This window comes from Martes martes (genome assembly GCF_963455335.1).
Source record: "Martes martes genome assembly, chromosome: 14".
Lineage (NCBI taxonomy): Eukaryota > Metazoa > Chordata > Mammalia > Carnivora > Mustelidae > Martes > Martes martes.
In genome coordinates, this window is record NC_137902.1 from 64,170,435 (window position 1) to 64,189,698 (window position 19,264).

Below are 19,264 nucleotides of genomic sequence, written 5' to 3' on the forward strand. Positions count from 1 at the left end.
ATACTGGTTCTGAACCACTATAGGATTGCAATCCACAAATTTGAAAAACAGCCAGTTCAACATTTCACTTTGTAGGTAAGAAAACTCTAGTCTGAGGGTATGGCATTTCACCATCTCAATTAAATCTTTTGTGTGACCTTTCATTTACCAAATTCCCACCATGACATCTTAACTCTTTACAATGTGACCCCAAACAACTTCCATTTCTAGGTTCTGCATTCTCTTACTGCAAGCTGGCTTCTACCAAAGGACCCAGAACAAGGCCACCAAACCTCTCATCTTACAAATCCCACTGCCAAAGAAAATAACCCACACTTTTTCTTGCAGAGTGCAAAAACTCCAAGGCAATATAGATTAGGTAGATCACACATTACATATGCAACCAATTGGGAAGAAAAACAGATGGTTATGGTTAGATGACAGACAGATGTACACTAGAAAAGATAAAACTTCTCATAGACATTTCTCTTGGCTATAACGATTTAAATTAGGCTCCTTACAGATAGGCATCACAAGCAGCATTATTAATTTAACAATTCCTAAAGTTAGTGATTTTAGCTAAATACTTGTATATTAGAACCTTCTAAGGCTATTAAAAGGCAAAATTATGTCAAAATTTGCAAATAGATTCAAAGTCAGATTTGAAAGCCAAGATGAGCAACTCCTTTTTCTGGTTATTACCTCTGACCAAGGCATAAGAACTCACTTAGACAAATAGCTTTCATAACCTACCTAAAAATAGGCTAGTTCATAAATTTTCTAAACTGTTCTTCCCTGCTGTGAGCAGCCCTTGATCTCTGACTATAAAACTTAGCAAACTCTGGCATGCTCTAATGTTAGTTTTATAAGTTACTGAAAACCTCTATAAATTTAGCATCATTTCTCAAATCCGGATAGTTTTCTCATTCTGAATGCTTCAACATTTAGGTCACAAATTGAAATACCAGCAGAAAAAAACTCATCTTTAGGCAGGTTGAACAGTTACCAATTGGCAAGAAACTGACAAAATTCAAACATTCAGAGCATCAGAACACTTCAAAGCTTTATGAACTTTGAACTTAGCACACTTTCCTAAATTTTAGTGGTTCCAACTACAGGAAAACCAGACTCTAACGTTTGAGATGATTTAAACTAACTCAAAATTTTTGCAATTCCTGACATCAATACTAGATTTATAGTTTTATTATGGTAACAAATAGTTGTTACAGTGAGATCTATAAACATATACAGAATTATTATATTTAAATTCATATAGAATATTTACATTTTTAAGTTACACTTTTGAAATCAGAAGATGAAGTACAGCTTAAGTTTACAACAAAGAAAAGAAAAATACACAAAACAAAAACGGACAAAGTTAACAGTAAAAATATAACTATCTGTTCTTGATACGTGGAAGCTCTTTGTCAGAAAGCTACATCTTCTTAATCTGATTGTCCAAATCATTAAAATAAGGATGATTCAGTGCCATTTTGCCAGATATTCGTTTGGCAGGATCATAGACTAACATTTTCTGGGTGGGGGGGCGGGAGGGGGAGATAAAAAGAAAAAAAGGTTTTTATTTATTTAAGAAATGAACCATTAAAAAATTCCCATAAAGCCTTAATTTTTCTACCAATAAGCCATAGCTAATAGTGTTAATAAAAAACTACTAAATGAACATTTCCATCAGTTCAATAGCAAACCACATAAATGCCTCATCCTCCATACTTCACTCTCTAGCTCTAAAATAACCTATTCCTTAAATTATGGATATCTCAATAACCTTTTTGCTACAAATTGTGCTTTAAGACACAAGCATTCAGAGATAGCTTTAAAACCAGGACATAAATTTAAGAAAGATATCTAGTTAATTATATTTACTTTGAGAATTAAATGGCCATCTGAGTTATTTACAACATTCTTGAAATGGCGGCAATTAACTATAGTGGTTTCTAATATAGCTTCCAGCAAGTTCCAAACAAAAACAAAACCAGAGCACAATATGTTATAAAGATAGTTAAAATGAGTCAGTAAATGAATTACAGTCAATCTAGTATTAAAGTTTTAACTTACACATCACCAGAAAGACTGTATAATGTTTAATATTGATCTTAAATTTTATCTTAAACATTAATCTTAAAGAAAACCAAATCAATAAGCAGACTAGATATACTTTTAGTATCTAGTAACCCCTTGAGCTCTTATCCTGTATCAAGCACTATATTAAGTGGTTGGCACATCTGATGTTACTTAATCCTCACAACAAATGCTAAGTACTGGTCCCATTTTCCAATGAGGACACTGAGGCTCAGAGGTAAAGTAACTTGCCCAAGTTCTTACAACTAAGGAGTTTAAATTTGAAATCAAGTCCGAGGATTTACAGCAGTGGTTCTCATCTGGGTGAGACTTTGCTGGTCAGGGGACATTTGACAGTGTCTGGAGACATTTTGGGTTGTCACAACCGAGAGGAATATGATCCTGTACCTATGGGGCAGAGGACTGGGATGCTGTTAAATGTTTTGATACTAGGGGCTGTCCTGTACAGCCCCTAGTATCAAAACATGATCTAGTCCAAGAGGTCAATTCCAGCTAGACTAAGTGCTTGATTTTTGTTTCATTGACTGAAGTAAAAGTCTTTGTGTTCAAGAATTATAGACATTAAACAAGACAGACTGGGCCCAGGATACAAAAGACTTTCTAAGTCAAATCAACAGCACTGATATATAACATATCTCAATGACAGATAAAGGACTTTGGACTGCAAGTATTTGGAAATCTGAGCTGAATTTGGTGGAATAATGATTTATAAATTCTGAAAGGAGCCCAAAACCAATTAGAAGGTTTACAGGATCATAGAGCAATATGTTCTTTTGTTCAGTAACCTACCCAAACCTTTTCTTTTGCAATTACATTAGCTGAGATTCAAAAAAATTAGTTCTGTCTAAAAGCTTAATATTTAAAACAATTTTCTTAAAGCAGACCTACCTAGGACAATTTATATTCTATCCTAACAGATTTTTTTTATCTTGCTTTTAAAGAAAACAACTGTTAGTTGGGAATGGTAATGTAGTAAAGGGAAAAGATTCTTAGGAATTATGTTATTCCTTCTCCTATCTTTCTGATGTACAAATGAGGTGCAAAGTGAGAAATTATAGTTCATGCAGTAAAAGGCTTTAAAAACTAAAAATATCAAGCAATAAGGAAAACACCTATGTCTCAGATAAACTAAAAAGTAGTAAACACAGAGACAAAAAGTTAGAAAGGTAGGCTACTATGAACCAGCTACTTAAAAACAATAAAGTCGTATTAACCCTGCCTTTTCCTTCACAGAGCTATAGCTACTGCAGATTTTTAAAAAAATCAAACAAACAACTAACGCTAAAACCTCCTCTCAAAACCACCCATGCTTCTTGGTATCTAAAATGGAGCTAGTAATACAATAAATATAATAGGCATAACACTCATGTGCCTAGTTCAATATATGTTGGTTTTCTATCTCCCAGGTAAAGGAAATGAATTGAGTACATTCAGGATCAATGAAGTTGAAGTCAGTATAAAAAGTCTCCTTACCGAGAGCAGATCCAAGCCATTTTCATCCAAGTTTTTAACATGGGATGCCAGACTTCCTGGTTTCCACTTGGGAAATGTATTCTTATAGTCCTGTAAAGATTCCACTTCTGGCCACACTTCATTATTGGGAGTGCCCAAAGCTCTAAAGAGTAGAGCAAAACAAAAAATTATTAGTTTAAGCACAACTATAATCTTAATATTACATACATGTTGCCTTCATTATTATTTCACTTTAAACTTTAAAGTTCTTAAAAAGATAAAAATACCTGAAAATTCTGAAGAGTTGATCGATTTCTGAATCCCCATGGAAAAGTGGTTTTTTGGTTGCTAATTCTGCAAATATGGTGCCTATACTCCAAATGTCAACCGGAGTCGAGTAGCGAGCTGACCCCAGCAATACTTCTGGAGATCTGTACCAGAGTGTTACCACCTATTACAAAGCAAATTTTTACACTGAATAAATGTAGTGCATATTTATGCATAAATATGCTTAAATACAAACATATTTCAGTAGCACTGTCCTTTAGAAGGTCCCAAGGTTGCCTCTGATAATATTGTTTGAAAGTCAATTAACAATAAACAAAATAATAAATGGAAGATAAATATTTCATTTGTAAGTTCTAGTCATGAGGGGGTTAAGGAAAAAACAAAACAAACAAACATCAGATAAAAGCATACAAGCTCTTTTCTTGCTTTTCAAATCATTAAAGTGCAAGAATCAAAATAGTCATGACAATAATCACTTTAAAAAAAAAGCCACTGAAAACGGACTTGGTCATGACACTGTACAATGCATGTACATATACTGCTCACATGCTAAGAACATGAGTAAGTCAAATAACAGTTTATTAGTGGTCTAGGGCTGATCTACTATTTTAGTATCTATAAATTATCACGATGGTAAAAATACCATCTCTAAGTTAATGAGATCAGCAGCATCTGTTTAAGCCAATGGGAACCAAATAACCTTTACTTTTTTATACAGCCATGGGAAAAATGATGAAAAGAAGCCAGTACATCTGACCAAATGAACAATGTTGTAAGTTCTCATCTGGAGATAGTCTTTGGGCTCAGGCGTAGACAATGCCATAGAAAACCATCATCCAGAAGTCCTTTACTATAGAAGTCAACCCTCCCTTTTCCCTCTGGAAGAAACAAATGAAATGCCAAGTTATCTGTAGAACATGGACAAAACTTGATTATATTTAGTACTTTCTAAATATATCTGAAAGAGTAACTCATAAGCAACAAAACCTCTCTTACAAATTTTATTGTGTACCAGAGAGGATCCAATCAGGAGACAGAAACCACATGGTGATTTGCTTGGGGAAAGTTTACTAAGAAGGGTTATTAAATAATAGAGGGTTAGGAAAATAGAATAACTAATAAGGAATAACTCTTAGAACTGTAGGAAGGAAAACTCCTCACTTCTATAGTCCCTCTACTGCCCCTTCTACTGCCATCACACCTGCTGGTAAAAAAAAAAAAAAAAAATTTAAAGGTCCCAGTTAGATTTTCACATAGCATGCAATGAAGAGTGAGTTTGGAACTGAGAAGCATTAAATTCATGCTAGCAGGACGGAAGTCTTTCTTACTGGGTGTTTCTTGACTTAATGAACAAATACAGAAAACAAACCAGCAATCACACATATTCAAAAGCACCAAAACACACTAGTCTACATACCTCATGTGTGTATACTCTAATAGGTATTCCAAAAGCTCTGGCAAGGCCAAAATCAGCCAGTTTAATTGTTCCTTTGTCATCAATCAATAGATTTTGAGGTTTTAAGTCTCTGTGCAGAACTCTTCTGGAGTGGCAAAACACAATCCCTTGTAGGATTTGGTACAAATAACTCTGGAAGAAGGAAATAAGTCAGAAACTTAACAGTCCCACACAATGATTTTCTAACTAATCTTAATGAGTGTATCTCTAAGATATAAGAAATTATAATGCAGGGAAATAATTCAACTGCCACAAAAACTTTCAGGCATTTGAGACTAACAAGCAGCATTTGGGGGTGGGAAACCCATTGATATACAGTATCATGTTGGTATACCTGAGACAAAGATATTTTCCTTAATGGATACATCCACATCCATATGAACTCATTTAGTCTTTTATTATTTTTTTGTCCCCAATTGTGAAGTCCTAAGTTCTGTACAGTTTTTTATTTTATTTTAAAGATTTTACTTATTTATTTGAGAGAGAGAGAAAGTAAGAGACCCAGCACAAGTGGGGGGGAAGGGGCAGGCGGAGAGGGAGAAGCAGACTCCCCACCGGGCAGGCAGCTGGACACAGTGCTCAATCCCAGGACCCTGAGATCATGACCTGAGCCACAGGCAGATGCTTAACCAACTGAGCCACCCAGCCAGCCCAGACAGTTTTTTAAACTTTTGTCTATATACTTATAGTAACTTTTTATTTTGAATAAGGTTGGTCCATTTCTATTTCTTATTATTACATATTAATTTCTTCTTTGGAAACATTGGTTACAGATTCTAAAAGAAATGATAAATATGATATTATGATTATATATTTAAATAAAGGCAATTATCATAAAATGCAACTCAGTAGTTCAGAGAAAAATATCATACAAGACAGGTGTTGCCAAGACAATATAATTGTCATTTAAAGCAACATGGGTATTACAGAAATATAAGGTATACATAGTATTGACTTATAAAGTTCAAAATTATAAAATAATACATAAAATCAACTGTTAGAACAACAACAAAAAAGACTATGTATTAACTAGGGCATCTGGCTGGCCCAGTCAGAACAGGGTGCGACTCTTAATCTTGATCTTGGGGTTTGAGCCCCACATTGGATGTACAGATTATTTAAATAATACTATTTGAAAAAAGAATTATGTATAGGCTTATAAATAGCCAAAAATGAAAAATTATTAGTATGAGATACAAAATGATAATACGCTTTTTTCACATAAGGGACTGAAAAATATTTACAAGATTGATAGAAGTAGGTGCTAAAAAAATAACTGTCACACCATGATGAGTAAACTGCTGCTATTGTTTGGAAGGCAACTGGCATTATCAAGATTTTAAATGTAAATAAACATCTTCAACCCGCAGATTAAAATTATAAGAATTTATTCTAGGGCACCTAGGTGACTCTTGGTTGCACCTCAGGTCCAGATCTCAGGGTTGTGAGACTGAGTCCCAACTCCAGCTCTGCGTACAGCACAGAGTCTGCTTGTCCCTTTCCCTCTGCTCTTCCCCACCACTCTCATGCACTCACTGGTACTCTCTCTCTTAAATAAATAAAATCTAAAAAAAAATATAAAGAAAGAATTTATTCTATAAGGATTCACTGGGGCATGGTTCATGAGAGCATGAATCACCGAGCCAGAAAATAACTTCAATGTCTATCAGTATGGAATTGGTTTAAATAATTAGATCAGGGGCGCCTGGGTGACTCAGTCTGTTAAGCATCTGCCTCCGGCTCAGGGCTCAGGTCATGATCTCAGGATCCTGGGATTGAGCCATGCCTTGGGGTCCCTGCTCAGAAAGGAGTCTGTTTCTCCCTCTCCCTCTGCCCCTAACCCCTGCTCGTGCTCACTCTCAAATAAATAAATAAAATCTTTAAAAATAAATAAATAAATTAGATCAAGTATTTAGAAAGGCAAACCTGTATGTGGAAGGTCTCACAGAAAAAGGGTTTTACAACAGTGTGTTTATATACACAAAGCTGACATACAAGTATCTATAAGACTACTAAAAAACTAATAATGGCTACCTAGCCCTGAGGACTGGTTCGGTACTGGTAGAGTTAAAGGAAAGACACATTTACTTTATATAGACTTCAATGTTTTTTTAAAAAATTATACATTTATAATTTAACTGAAATATAATGTCAATAATAAATTAAACATTCAAAACCAGAGTAAAATAAAACCACTTCCTGTCATTACCCTACCAAGCTTTTGTTACATTGTTTTACACATATCTGACTGCCAAATAAAGACCAAAATATCCTAGTTTCCAACAATGGAATACATATACTTAATGGTTTTATGTTATCCCAGGCACTACTTTTCACTTTATAACTAGAAGCACTATCTAATAATAAAAGGGGTAACTTTAATCTATAGACTATGGGAGAAAAATAAAATATTCTTTTCCTCCTCATTCTACTAACATTTTTTCTAAGCATATTCCCCCAAATACAGAACTTCTATGCAGTAGACCCTTAACATTTAGTGGATACATACTAATACAATTAAGTAAGGTAAGTACTAATGTATTTAGTAAGTGGATAAATACTAACAAAATTAAATAAGCTTCTTACCTTAACAAGTGAAGAATCCATGAACTGACCAGGAGGGATGGAATCTAAGTATTTCTTAAGATCCATGGAAAGGAACTCAAAAATGAGATATAACCTGGAATCCTGCATAAGCACATCTTGAAGACTAGAGAATAAAATACTCATGTAAAAAAAAAAATATACCACTTTTGACCTCTCATAAAATAAAACTTCCATAAACTTAAAAATGGCGATCATAAAAAGTGAGACTATAAGAAATTTTCTGTAACAAAAAATACATACTGTTTTGGGAAAGAAAAGATGGTAGCTTCCCTAGTAGTGAAAACCTCAGTACTAAAATAGAATTTGAGGAAGGAAATTCAGGGCAGCAAATGAAAATTAAGTCGTATTATGCTGAAGGTGCTAACAAACCACTTATATTTCAAAAGAACACTTCTTAAAAAAAAAAAAAAGACATTTAGAACATTTCTATGTTGACTACTTTTTGCACAGAGCTTGTCGTCTTTTCAGTGGAGTAAATTATAGAAATAAATATTAAAATTTACTAGGAATCCTTAACAGTTGCTATCTCCAGCCCCAGAAAAATGCAATTAAATCCTAACTTGGACTATTAGGAAACAAACCCATCAAACACCAGTCCAAATACTTAGAGAAAGAAAAAAAAATTTTTCTTTTTCATCTGACCTAGCTACCCAACTGTGTTTAAGGGGCCTTCAAGGACCAGATTGGTGTAGGTGATAAAGGTCTGTGAAAAAGGATTTCCTTTTCTCCCTTGGCCAGTTTACCTTGATTTTCCAGCCCCCAGTACTAATCTCTTATTACCAAGCTCCTCTAACTCTGTTCCTGCTTTAAGTCTATTCTTCCTATGCCTGGTACTCCAACTTCACAAAAATAATAGAGTTCTATTCCGCTCAGCAAAGTTCAACCAGATATTAAGCAAATGTAAAAATTTCCACATTGAAATTCACATTTGAAATAGTATGCGGAAAATGGTTTAAATTCAGATATACCATACCTGACTATATTTGGATGACGAAGTTCTTTTAATAGAGAAATTTCCCGAATTGCAGTACTAGGAACCCCTTCCTCTTCACTTTCTAGTCTGATTTTCTTCATGGCTACCACTTGACCTGTAGTTTTGTGTCTACCCTTATACACAACTCCATAGGTACCTGAAATAGACAAAGTGAATGTCTACTATATGACACCCTCCACAAGCTAAGATTTCAAAAAAGGACTGAATCCCATGAAGTGTCACATGATAGAAATGTCTACTGTGACCAGATAGGAAATGTCTTACTCAAAATTATACCCTCATCACTTCCAAAAAGAAATTGAGGGTAACTACAACCTATGATGTCTATAGAAATAAAATTCATGTAGTTGTCACAATTTTCCCATACATTTAAATTACCAGTAATTTCCCAGCACATTTCAGAGAAGAAAATGATGGATCCTTTGCCAATTGGAATTTATCTCCTTTCAAATATCCAACCCAACAATAAAGCAGGCATAAAATATAGGGTGAAGATGATTTGGGCTGAAGAATTATTAACAGGAGCCACTGTGACACTTTCAGAAAACTGTACAGAGTGCTTTATGCATTTCAAATAGTCAATCCTCTAGAAAAACATGGGGCTAAAATATTTTACTAACTATCTGGTAAATCTATTAAAGTTCAAAATATCTACTATATAGTATAAAAGTCTCACACCCATTTGGAAGTTAACAAGAACATGGATTCTGATATATAAGCTTCAGATAATGAGCAACAATGTCAACAAAAGGGATCTTGAGCAGGAGGAGGGTGGATACAGAGAACAGAAGCAGCAATATTAAGGGAGATGAACTAGTTAGTTTTAAAAGTTCGTGTACAGGGTGCCTGGGTGGCTTAGTTGGTTAAGGTCTGCCTGAGACTCAGGTCATGATCCCAGGACCCTGGGAACAAGCCCCCCATAGGGCTCCTTGATCAGCGGGGAGCTTGCTTTTCCTTCTGCCTGCCACTCCCCCTGCTTGTATGCTTGCTCGTGCCCCCCATCTCTAGACAAATAAATAAATAAATAAATCTTAAATTAAAAAAAAAAAAATTTCATAAACAGGACACTTAGTCTCCAGATAGGTGCTCTTTTAACTGTGGTTGGAAGGGTGCCTGGCTGGCTCAGCAGGCAGAGCATGACCCTGATCTCAGGGTCATGAGGTTAATTAAGCCCCATGTTGCATGTGGAGCCTACTTAAAAAATAAATAAAATCTTAAATAAACAAATACATAAAATTTTTAAATTCAGGTTGGAAAATATAGGAAGATTTTGAACCTCTTGACTCTACATAAAATTTTGAATAACCTGCTATTTTTCTGTAACAATGGTTTAACTTCAGAAGTGATTAGAGTGCATTTTTCTAAGAAGACCTATTCTAAAGCTTTTTTCAGTTTCTCCAAAGGTAGCAATATTTCAAAAAAGGCTAAGAACTACTATCAAATTATCTCCTGGCTTAATTAGAATATTAAGGATGGTTTGGTGATGTTAAATAAACCTTGTTCTAAGTTTGATTTAAACAGAGAAATTCTACACAATTGTGTCTTCCTAAATACTGGTATCATTTTAAAGACATAATTGACCTAAGAGCCATTTTACATTATTTTGATTGAATTTGGGTTAAATATGACTTTTGGATAACCAAAGTTATTCCAGATTTTTAAAAACCCTGATTTTATTGATTTTCACAACCATCCTTAAAAATAACCTCTGTTCAATTAAAATCTGTCCATTTTTCAGATATAAATTATACTTGCATCAAAAAACACAAAAGTAGGGGCGCCTGGGTGGCTCAGTGGGTTAGAGCCTCTGCCTTCGGCTCAGGTCATGATCCCAGGGTCCTGGGATCAAGCTCCACATAGGGCTCTCTGCTCAGCGGGAAGCCTGCTTCTTCCTCTCTCTCTCTCTCTCTCTCTGCCCGCCTCTCTGCCTACTTGTGATCTCTTTCAAATAAATAAATAAAGTCTTAAAAAAAAAATAAACACAAAAGTAGGTAAGTTAGTAGCACAATTACCAGGCACACTGTTAAAGCAAACTCGAGATTCCTCAACTGCATAATGTAGTCTGATCAGTTAACTAATTTTTTCCCCTACTATTTCTCTCTCTCCTTCAAGTGTACAATCTCATCTGGGCCTAAAGTTTACTCATAACAATAAACTAACTTATATCTAACACTTAGTATTTATTCAATTTTAGACATCACAAGTGCTCTGTCACTTTTCTGACTCTTTGAACCATTATCACTCATAACTACTAGGATAGAGCTCTAGTTAAACAAAGCAGAATGATTCTACTGGTTAAGCACTAAAAATTATTTATGAAATGCATGGTATATACTCTGAAATAAACTACACATTATTATTTTTTAAAGATTTTATTTATTTATTTGACAGAGAGAAAGCAAAGCAGGGAGAGCAGCAGGCAGAGGGAGAGGGACAAGCAGGCTCCCCACTAAGCAGGGAGCCTGATGCGGGACTCTATGCCAGGACCCTGGGATCATGAACTGAGCCAAAGGCAGATGTTTAACCAACTGAGCCACCCAACTGTCCTGAACTACACTTTATTAAGTTCAAAAAATAATAATGTTAGTTATGGTCAGGTTCTGGAGACTCTGAATGTTAAGCACAAAAACTTAAATCAAATGTTTATTGAGTGAATAAAGGCCAAGTTAGGTCCTCCATCATAGATATAGGTACTCTCTATGATCAAAAAAGACGTTTTCTTATGACAGAATGTAACACTCAGATATTTGTAATTTAGAAAAAAACAGAGAACACCTTTGTAATAACTGAAACAAGAAAAGTCTAGATGTATTTAAGAAATGAATCAGGCTGTCAGAAAACTCAAGTATCAAGGTGGAAAAGTCAGGAGGACTATTCTAAATTAGAAAAAGATTAAGGAGATATTAGTCACCAAATGCAATGCATGACATTGGCTAGTTCTCAAGAAGATACATGCAGAAGTATTTAGAAATAAAGCACATCTCTACAACTTACTTTACATGGGTCAAAAGAAAAACAAAATGCTAAAAACACACACACACAGATAATAAAGCAAATGTGACATAATTAACATCTTGGTAAAAGGTATTATAGATTCATTGAATTTATCTTTCAACTTCCCTGTTTGGAAATAATCCAAATAAAGTTGAGGGAAAGAAATTTAACTTTTCAAATTGGTACTTTAATGCTAGAATTTGGCCAGGTATCTGGCAAACCAAAAGAAAATACTGTGTGAAAGGCCTTAATTATTCATACAATTTATTTTTTCAAAAACAATGTCCACCACAAAATTCAAAACAGCTAGGCAATAGAGTAGTCAAGACAATACAAGCCAGAAAGAGAGGAAAACACACAAAGGAAAACAGATAATATTACCATCAAACATTTGAATATCTCCAGTGGTGCTAGACACTACTGCCAAGCCCTGTTCAAACACTTATGAACAAGACAAAATCCCAAACTTCAGAAAGCTTACATACAGTGTAGTAAAGAAAAAGGATATTAAGAATAACAAAAAGGGAACTACAAAATGCACTTGGACTAGAACAATGAATGAAAGTGAAGGCAGCAGAGTGGTTAACAAGGTGAAAGAGCACCCATTGCCAAAAGCCCAAGGATCGGGACGCCTGGGTGGCTCAGTGGGACGCCTGGGTGGCTCAGTTGGTTAAGCAGCTGCCTTCGGCTCAGGTCATGATCCCAGAGTCCTGGGATCAAGTCCCACATCGGGCTCCTTGCTCAGCAGGGAGCCTGCTTCTCCCTCTGCCTCTGCCTGCCTCTCTGTCTGCCTGTGCTCACTCTCTCTGACAAATAAATAAAATCTTGAAAAAAAAAAAAGCCCAAGGATCAACGAAGAGGGAATATGAAAGGAAATCATGTAGTAGAACAGGAGTCTTTTAACTCCAGGAAATAAGACCACATTTGAAATTACACTCTTTACTAATGGATTTCAATTAGAGTACTTTTCTCAAGAGTCAAATCTGTAGTCTCCTGCATGTTTGGAGTTCCAGAGTTTTAAAGAAAAACACATTGAGGGCACTTGGGTGGCTCAGTTGGCTAAGCAACTGCCTTTGGCTTAGGTCATGATGCTGGAGTCCCAGAATCAAGTTCCAGCATCAGGCTCCCAGCTCCACGGGGAGTCTGCTTCTCCCTCTGACCTTCTCCCCTCTCATGCTCTCTCTCACTCTCTCTCAAATGGATAAGTAAAATCTTAAAAAAAAAAAAAAAAAAAGTCACTATAGTGGAATGATTAAAGTAAATGTTAAAAAAAAAGAGAGAGAGAGAAACACATTTACACTGTAAGAATAACTTTTTATTCCAAACTAAAAATCAACACTCATTTAATTCTCTGGGGATTAAGAAAAATTCAAAGCAGAAGACAGTAGATTTGTTAATCAAACTTATTTTCAACTCAGAAACAAAATTAGCTTAGTTGAGCAGGTTTAATAGAGTATTTTTTGAAAAAAAAAATCATATATTTGTAAGTTAAGAAAAAGAATAGATCCCTAAACCAACCACCACCTAAACTTATCATTACTATCTTACCAAATTCTTTCCAGTACTCCACCCCTGGATTTTCAGTAGTATTCCTTATACAAGCATGGTTTTGGAACACACTAAAAATATACTAGTCAGAAATGCCCCTCAAACAGAACCTACATAAATTGGACTCTAGTGGCAAATTACTTTGTACAAGTTGTACCATTTGTTCCTAGAGTGTACAATATAAATACCAACTCTTATATAGAAACTTAGATATTCTGTTGGGAAAAAAGGGTAAAGGGATATTTTTACTCTTCCACTTATGCCATATAAACATTTAAAAACTTTAAGTACTACAGAAAGGAAATGAATGATCATATACAAGAGTTACTGGTTTTAGATTTGCTTAAACATGTACACATGACAAGTCATTTAAATCTAGGGAAACTTAATAGAAAATTTATTTAAATTGGTTTAATAGTCTATTGTACTATTCACAAAGTTTAGGTAAAAATATTGCTCTTAAAAATAATTGTATGAGACTAAAAATACACTTTTTTAAAAGATTTTATTTATGTGAGAGAGAGAATGAGAGAGAGAGAGAGAGAGAGAGAGCATGAGAGGGGAGAAGGTCAGAGGAAGAAGCAGAGTCCCTGCTGAGCAGGGAGCCCGACGCAGGACTCAATCCCGAGACTCCAGGATCATGACCTGAGCTGAAGACAGTGGCTTAACCAACTGAGCCACCCAGGGACCCTAAAAGTACACTATTAAACTTAACATAATTCTACTACCCTAACCTCTCCCCACCAACACACATACAAGATATCAATAGTCTTCTCAAAATACAAATACTGTTAAGTGTTTAGTATTTTTTAAAATGTAAGATTATTAGGGGGATCGAGAGGGTTGGCAGTGAATCATATCAGAATAATTTCAATTTTCTTAAAATCTGAACATTTTTCTTACTATATAAAGAACATATAATTAATGCGTATTAGCACAGGATACCTTAAAGATTTGATTTTAATAAATATTTACATGTTTTCATGTCCCAGATTTATAGCATTACCAAATTATTTTTTAAAAACTTTTTTTATTATTAAAACCACTCACCTTCTCCAATTTTCTCTATTTTGGTATAATCTTCCATAGTTAATCAGCAGATTTGGTAGATCCTAAAATGAGAGGAAAAGCTGATTTGATCTCATGCCACTAACTCAAAAGGTGGTTTTAAGTTTTTAATGGGATACAATACATAAAGCATTTTCCAGTGTCTAGTGAAGTATTAATTTTCCCTAAGTATTAGTTATGTTAAAACAACATTTACAAAGGAAAGAACTTCTGCAATAAGATTTTTCTACCTTTCTTAGCTCTTAAAACACTGGATTTGTATATCTTAGCCAGTGTAACATTTAGCTTCTTCCAATCAAATTAACTCTCAAATTCAGCTATCAATTCATCTATCCTTCCCAAACAAAACCCAGAAGTATGTTTTATGTAACACTTCTAAGGAGCACCAATGTGTGTCAATAATACCCAAACATTTCCACAAATGATGTTATTCAACTGAATTTGTACTTTATGATTTCTTTTTGAAAATTCAAAAGGAAAAAATTTTAAAGATACAAATGGAGAGCTAATGTAGACACACTGCTCAACCATTAACAAGATTGCTCAAATGTCAGCTGCAATGCTGACAATGAGACATTTCAAGACTTCCTCAGCTGAGAAGTGTGCCAATGAAACTATCTTCAGAAGCCCAAACCATAATTACCTTGATTTTCTGACACACTCATCACTGATAAGATCATATATAAAGGTCACTCTGAGTAATTGACACTTAAGTTCATCCATCTTCACAATTCCAGAAGTAGAGACAAGTCTTTTTAAATGAACAAAATTGCACTACACTGGCTATGCATGCCAATCTTAAATATTTTTTTTTAATTTTACAAAATGGCAACAATTAGAATAATCGATTTAATATCGGCTTTCCCCCTATAATATCCACATTTAATGTGCCTAAAGAACAATAAAATTGTTGGGCTCTACAATATCCAGATTTAATACGCCTAAACAACAATAAAATTGTTGAGCTCACTTTTAACAATAACTTAATTTCCAAGCTGGGTTTCATTATCCTCTGTCCATTTTCCTGTTCTAACAATTCAAAATAAAGGATGCAACTTTAAAATGTCTTTTGAATGCCTTCTGGGGCTCTGTACTACTAGCAGCAGGATGTAAAACATCAATAGCTTCATCTCCTATCCAGAGACCTCCAAGTCTTTAAAGGAAGCAAGACGTGCACCTTGGTAACCCTAGTACTAAACAAAAATTGAGGGGTACTCCAACACACATATCTCTCGGCATTTCTTAGCTTTCTACCTTGGGCCAATTGCACAGTGTATAACAGCTACCAAGCGTAAAGTAAAAACAAAAAACTCCAGATTCCCTCTGGTTTTATCCTTGGCCAAGTGTTCTTAAAAGCTATAGGAGTACAAGGGCCTTGGGCATGGAGGGAAGCCCGAGAAAGCCCACAAGTTGGTTCATCCGATCGGTGTTCCCGGACGGCCTGGCTTTGGGAACCGGCGCAGGTAAGTGGCCCAGGTGCGCTCTGGCTCCCCGCCCCCGCCCCCCCCCCCCCCCCCGCGGAGGCTAGGGCAGGGCGCACGCGGGACAGGCCGGAGCCTCAGGGCCTAGGACGGAGCCTGGCAATTCGCGTCGTCGAACCAATGCTAGGGTTATCCTCGGCTAGGTCAGCGGCCTCTTCGCGAGATCTGCCGACCGCGACCCCAGACTGCAATTCCGAGACCAGGGCAGCCCCTGCCCTCCCCACAGTACGCCCGCCGGATCTGGGCTCCCGCGAGCCTTCCTGGAAAGGCGGGCCCCGGCGTCGCTCACACGCCCAGGCCCCGGGGCCCGAGTGAAGGCGCGGCCTAGCCTCCAGAGGCCCGGCCTGGCCCAGCGCAGACCCCTGCTGCCCAGCCCGGCCTCCTAACACCACCCGGTTCCTCAATACTTCTTCTCCGGGGCCTCCGAGCCGAGCAGACGCCCGGTAGGCATGACCCTGACCTCAGCAACACTACCCGGCTTATTATCCCGCGACGAAAGCGGCGGCGGCTACCACGTCGGCGTCGCTCTGGCCTCAACTTCCAAGAGCCAGCTTTGAAGCTAAGTGCGAGCTGTTTCAAACTCACCGCGCTAAAGGGCCCGGGACCCACCAATCAGATAGTCCGTGGACTTTCAAAGGAGCCAATTGGAGCCCAGCGACGCTTGGGGCTGGGCTTCCCGGGTAGCTAAAGCGCGAAAGAGAGTGGAAACGGCGGCTAGAGAAAAAACAGGAGGGCGGGCGCCAACTGAGTCTGAGCGCAGGCGCTTTCTTTCATCGCAGAACAACGTCGTCCTACTGTTTCTGCTCGTCGGAAATCTACTGTTCCACCTAGGTCGGGATTTTTCCCCCTGCCAGTACTGGCACAATTAAAACTTACTGCACTCAATATCTCATCACAACAGTGATACTACATTGACATTCAAATTCCATTACTTTCACTTCTAATACTTAAAACTACTGTATATTTATGTTTTTCTAGGTGGGTGATTTTCCAGCCCTGCCAAAGAAGCACATTTCAAAAGTACACACACATATATTTTTACCTTACTTTTTAAATTTTTTAATGTTTTATTTATTTGAAATTCTATTTATTTAAAAATTAAAAACAAAATTTTACATTTTTTAGTTTTAAATCACTTTCACATCAGAATTTTAGTTGTTTTTTAAAACACAAAAATTCTCAATTCCATGAGAGGAAGAAAAAGAGATCTAAATTATACTTTAAATAATACAGTATCAAAAACTTTCTCTCTCTCTCATTGCCTCCACCATAACCTTAAGAGAGATGTCTGTTCTTGAACATCATTCTATAAGTCTCTAAGGAAATAAGAGTGAAATAGAAGTGGTGGTAAGAAGAGTCCCCTAATAAGGGCTTCTCTTTTCATTATCTTTACTGGGATGTAGGACAAAGACTGATTACCATGAACACTGCAAAATACATATTAGAAGACCCAGATTAGGTGCTCACTTGGACAGTACAATTGGTAAAATTGGAATGATACAGAGATTAGCCTGGTCCTTATGCAAGGATGACATATAAATTGGTGAAACGTTCCATATTAAAAAAAAAAAAAGACCCAGATTAGGATAAAGAATGGAGCTAGTATATCACATGTATTTAAGTGTTTAGTACCTTCTTACACAGTGAGTAGCATCTGTCATCTGGCACTATTTATGGTACAAACACATGGTCTTAACAATTTTATGCTTCTAGGTGACAGAGAACATTTGGGATTCACATCGGAGGTAGGGGGTTCTGAAATCTCTAGTTGGACCTAAGGAGTTTAAAAACTTACTTTTAAAACCCCCCAGTTCCCATTTTATTTTATTATTTTTTAAAGATTTTATTTATTTATTTGACAGAGAGAGAGATCACAAGTAGGCAGAGAGGCAGGCAGAGACAGAGGGAGAAGCGGGCTCCCTGCCAAGCAGAGAGCCAGATGTGGGGCTCGATCCCAAGACCCTGAGACCATGACCTGCAGTGGCTTAACCCACTGAGCCACCCAGGCGCCCCTGCAGTTCACATTTTAAATGAAAACTGACTGCTCCAAAGAAGTGCTCTAGGGAAGAAGACTGTTCTCTGCCAGCTCAGGGTACTGATTTTAATGAGTACATATATATCTCTCTGGGAGACATTCATTTTATAGCATCTAAAAACAGCTAGTAAATCATTATACCCATTTTACATTCAACATAAAGAAGACCACAAACTTCCATGGCTGTGATGCCAGATTTTTCAATTTATCTCAATCATCTTTGTTTTTAAACTTTCAGGGGTTTTTGTAAATTCATGCTATCATCTTCCCAAATACAGTTTATTAATTCTTTGGGCCAACTTGAATTTAGTATCTCTAAAGTACTTTATAGACACAAAATTAATGAGATACAATTCCTGCTGTAGGTGATGGGGGCAGGAGAACACATGATACTTAGAATTTTATTCTGGCATTTACATTGTAATTTATGCTGTAAAGTGAAACAAGAACATAGAGGGGCAAATTACTAATTCGAACAAACACTGGAGAAAGAATTGTGGGATGTGGTTTCCAAACAGAGGAAATTCCATGAGATAAGCACTTAAAGTCTGCCCAAGACACTCAGGGTGCCGCCATTGTAGGATGTAGGGCGTCTGCAGGTGCGCTGCCATTGTGGGGAGCAGAGTGTCCCCCAGTGTTAAGCAACAAAGAGAGTTTGGAACAAGAATCTTAAGGAGTCCTAAGGGGTTGCACAAGAGAGGTGTAGAACTATTTTAAAACTATTCTCTAAGTGCTATTAAAAATCAACAGAGGACGAGAGGATGGAAAGACATGTGCTACAAAAAATGTCATATTTATATTTTGGTAAGCTCCATTTAGAAAAAAAAAAAGAGTGGTTGACCCTGCAAATAAGTTTGCTTCATTATATAGCCTTCACTATGGGATTAGTGCTCTTATTAGAAGAAAAACTAGAGAACGGGGTCACTCTCTCTCCTCCTTGTGAGGACACAGCAGGAAGGTGCCATGGATAAACTTGAAGCCTCACCAGACCTCACCATGTGGGCTCCTTGGTCTCAGACTTCCAGCCTCCAGAACTGTGAGGAAATACATTTCTGATGTATAAGTCACCCATTTTATGCTATTTTGTTATGACAGCCCAAGCAGATTAAAACAGGTATTTTTTTCAGATAAAAAGGTTAAGAAACACTTGTCTGTAAACATAAAATAGCCTAGAAGGAAATGCTACAAATAATAGTGTGCCTGGAGGAAGAGTGCCTGGGGCACAGAGGTGGGGAGGGAGACTGTTGTATCTTTTGAAGTGT

The 19,264-nt window shown here is 36.6% G+C and overlaps 1 protein-coding gene across 2 annotated transcripts; it reads right to left on the minus strand.

The window, feature by feature from the left end:
* Positions 1 to 323: 323 nt before the first annotated feature.
* Positions 324 to 16,558, minus strand: CDK1 (cyclin dependent kinase 1). Of its 2 annotated transcripts, none has more exons than XM_080823566.1 (8): positions 16,428 to 16,558; positions 14,469 to 14,530; positions 8,856 to 9,012; positions 7,862 to 7,985; positions 5,237 to 5,407; positions 3,819 to 3,982; positions 3,553 to 3,694; positions 324 to 1,513 (listed from the first exon to the last, which is right to left on the minus strand). In XM_080823566.1, the coding sequence occupies exons 2-8, from the start codon at positions 14,503 to 14,505 to the stop codon at positions 1,415 to 1,417; spliced, it is 894 nt and encodes a 297-aa protein (XP_080679692.1). In that variant the 5' UTR covers positions 14,506 to 14,530; positions 16,428 to 16,558; the 3' UTR covers positions 324 to 1,414. The 2 variants fall into 2 exon arrangements, with proteins under 2 accessions (XP_080679692.1, XP_080679693.1); XM_080823567.1 differs by having other exon boundaries at positions 16,442 to 16,544.
* Between the last annotated feature and the right edge of the window lie 2,706 nt (positions 16,559 to 19,264).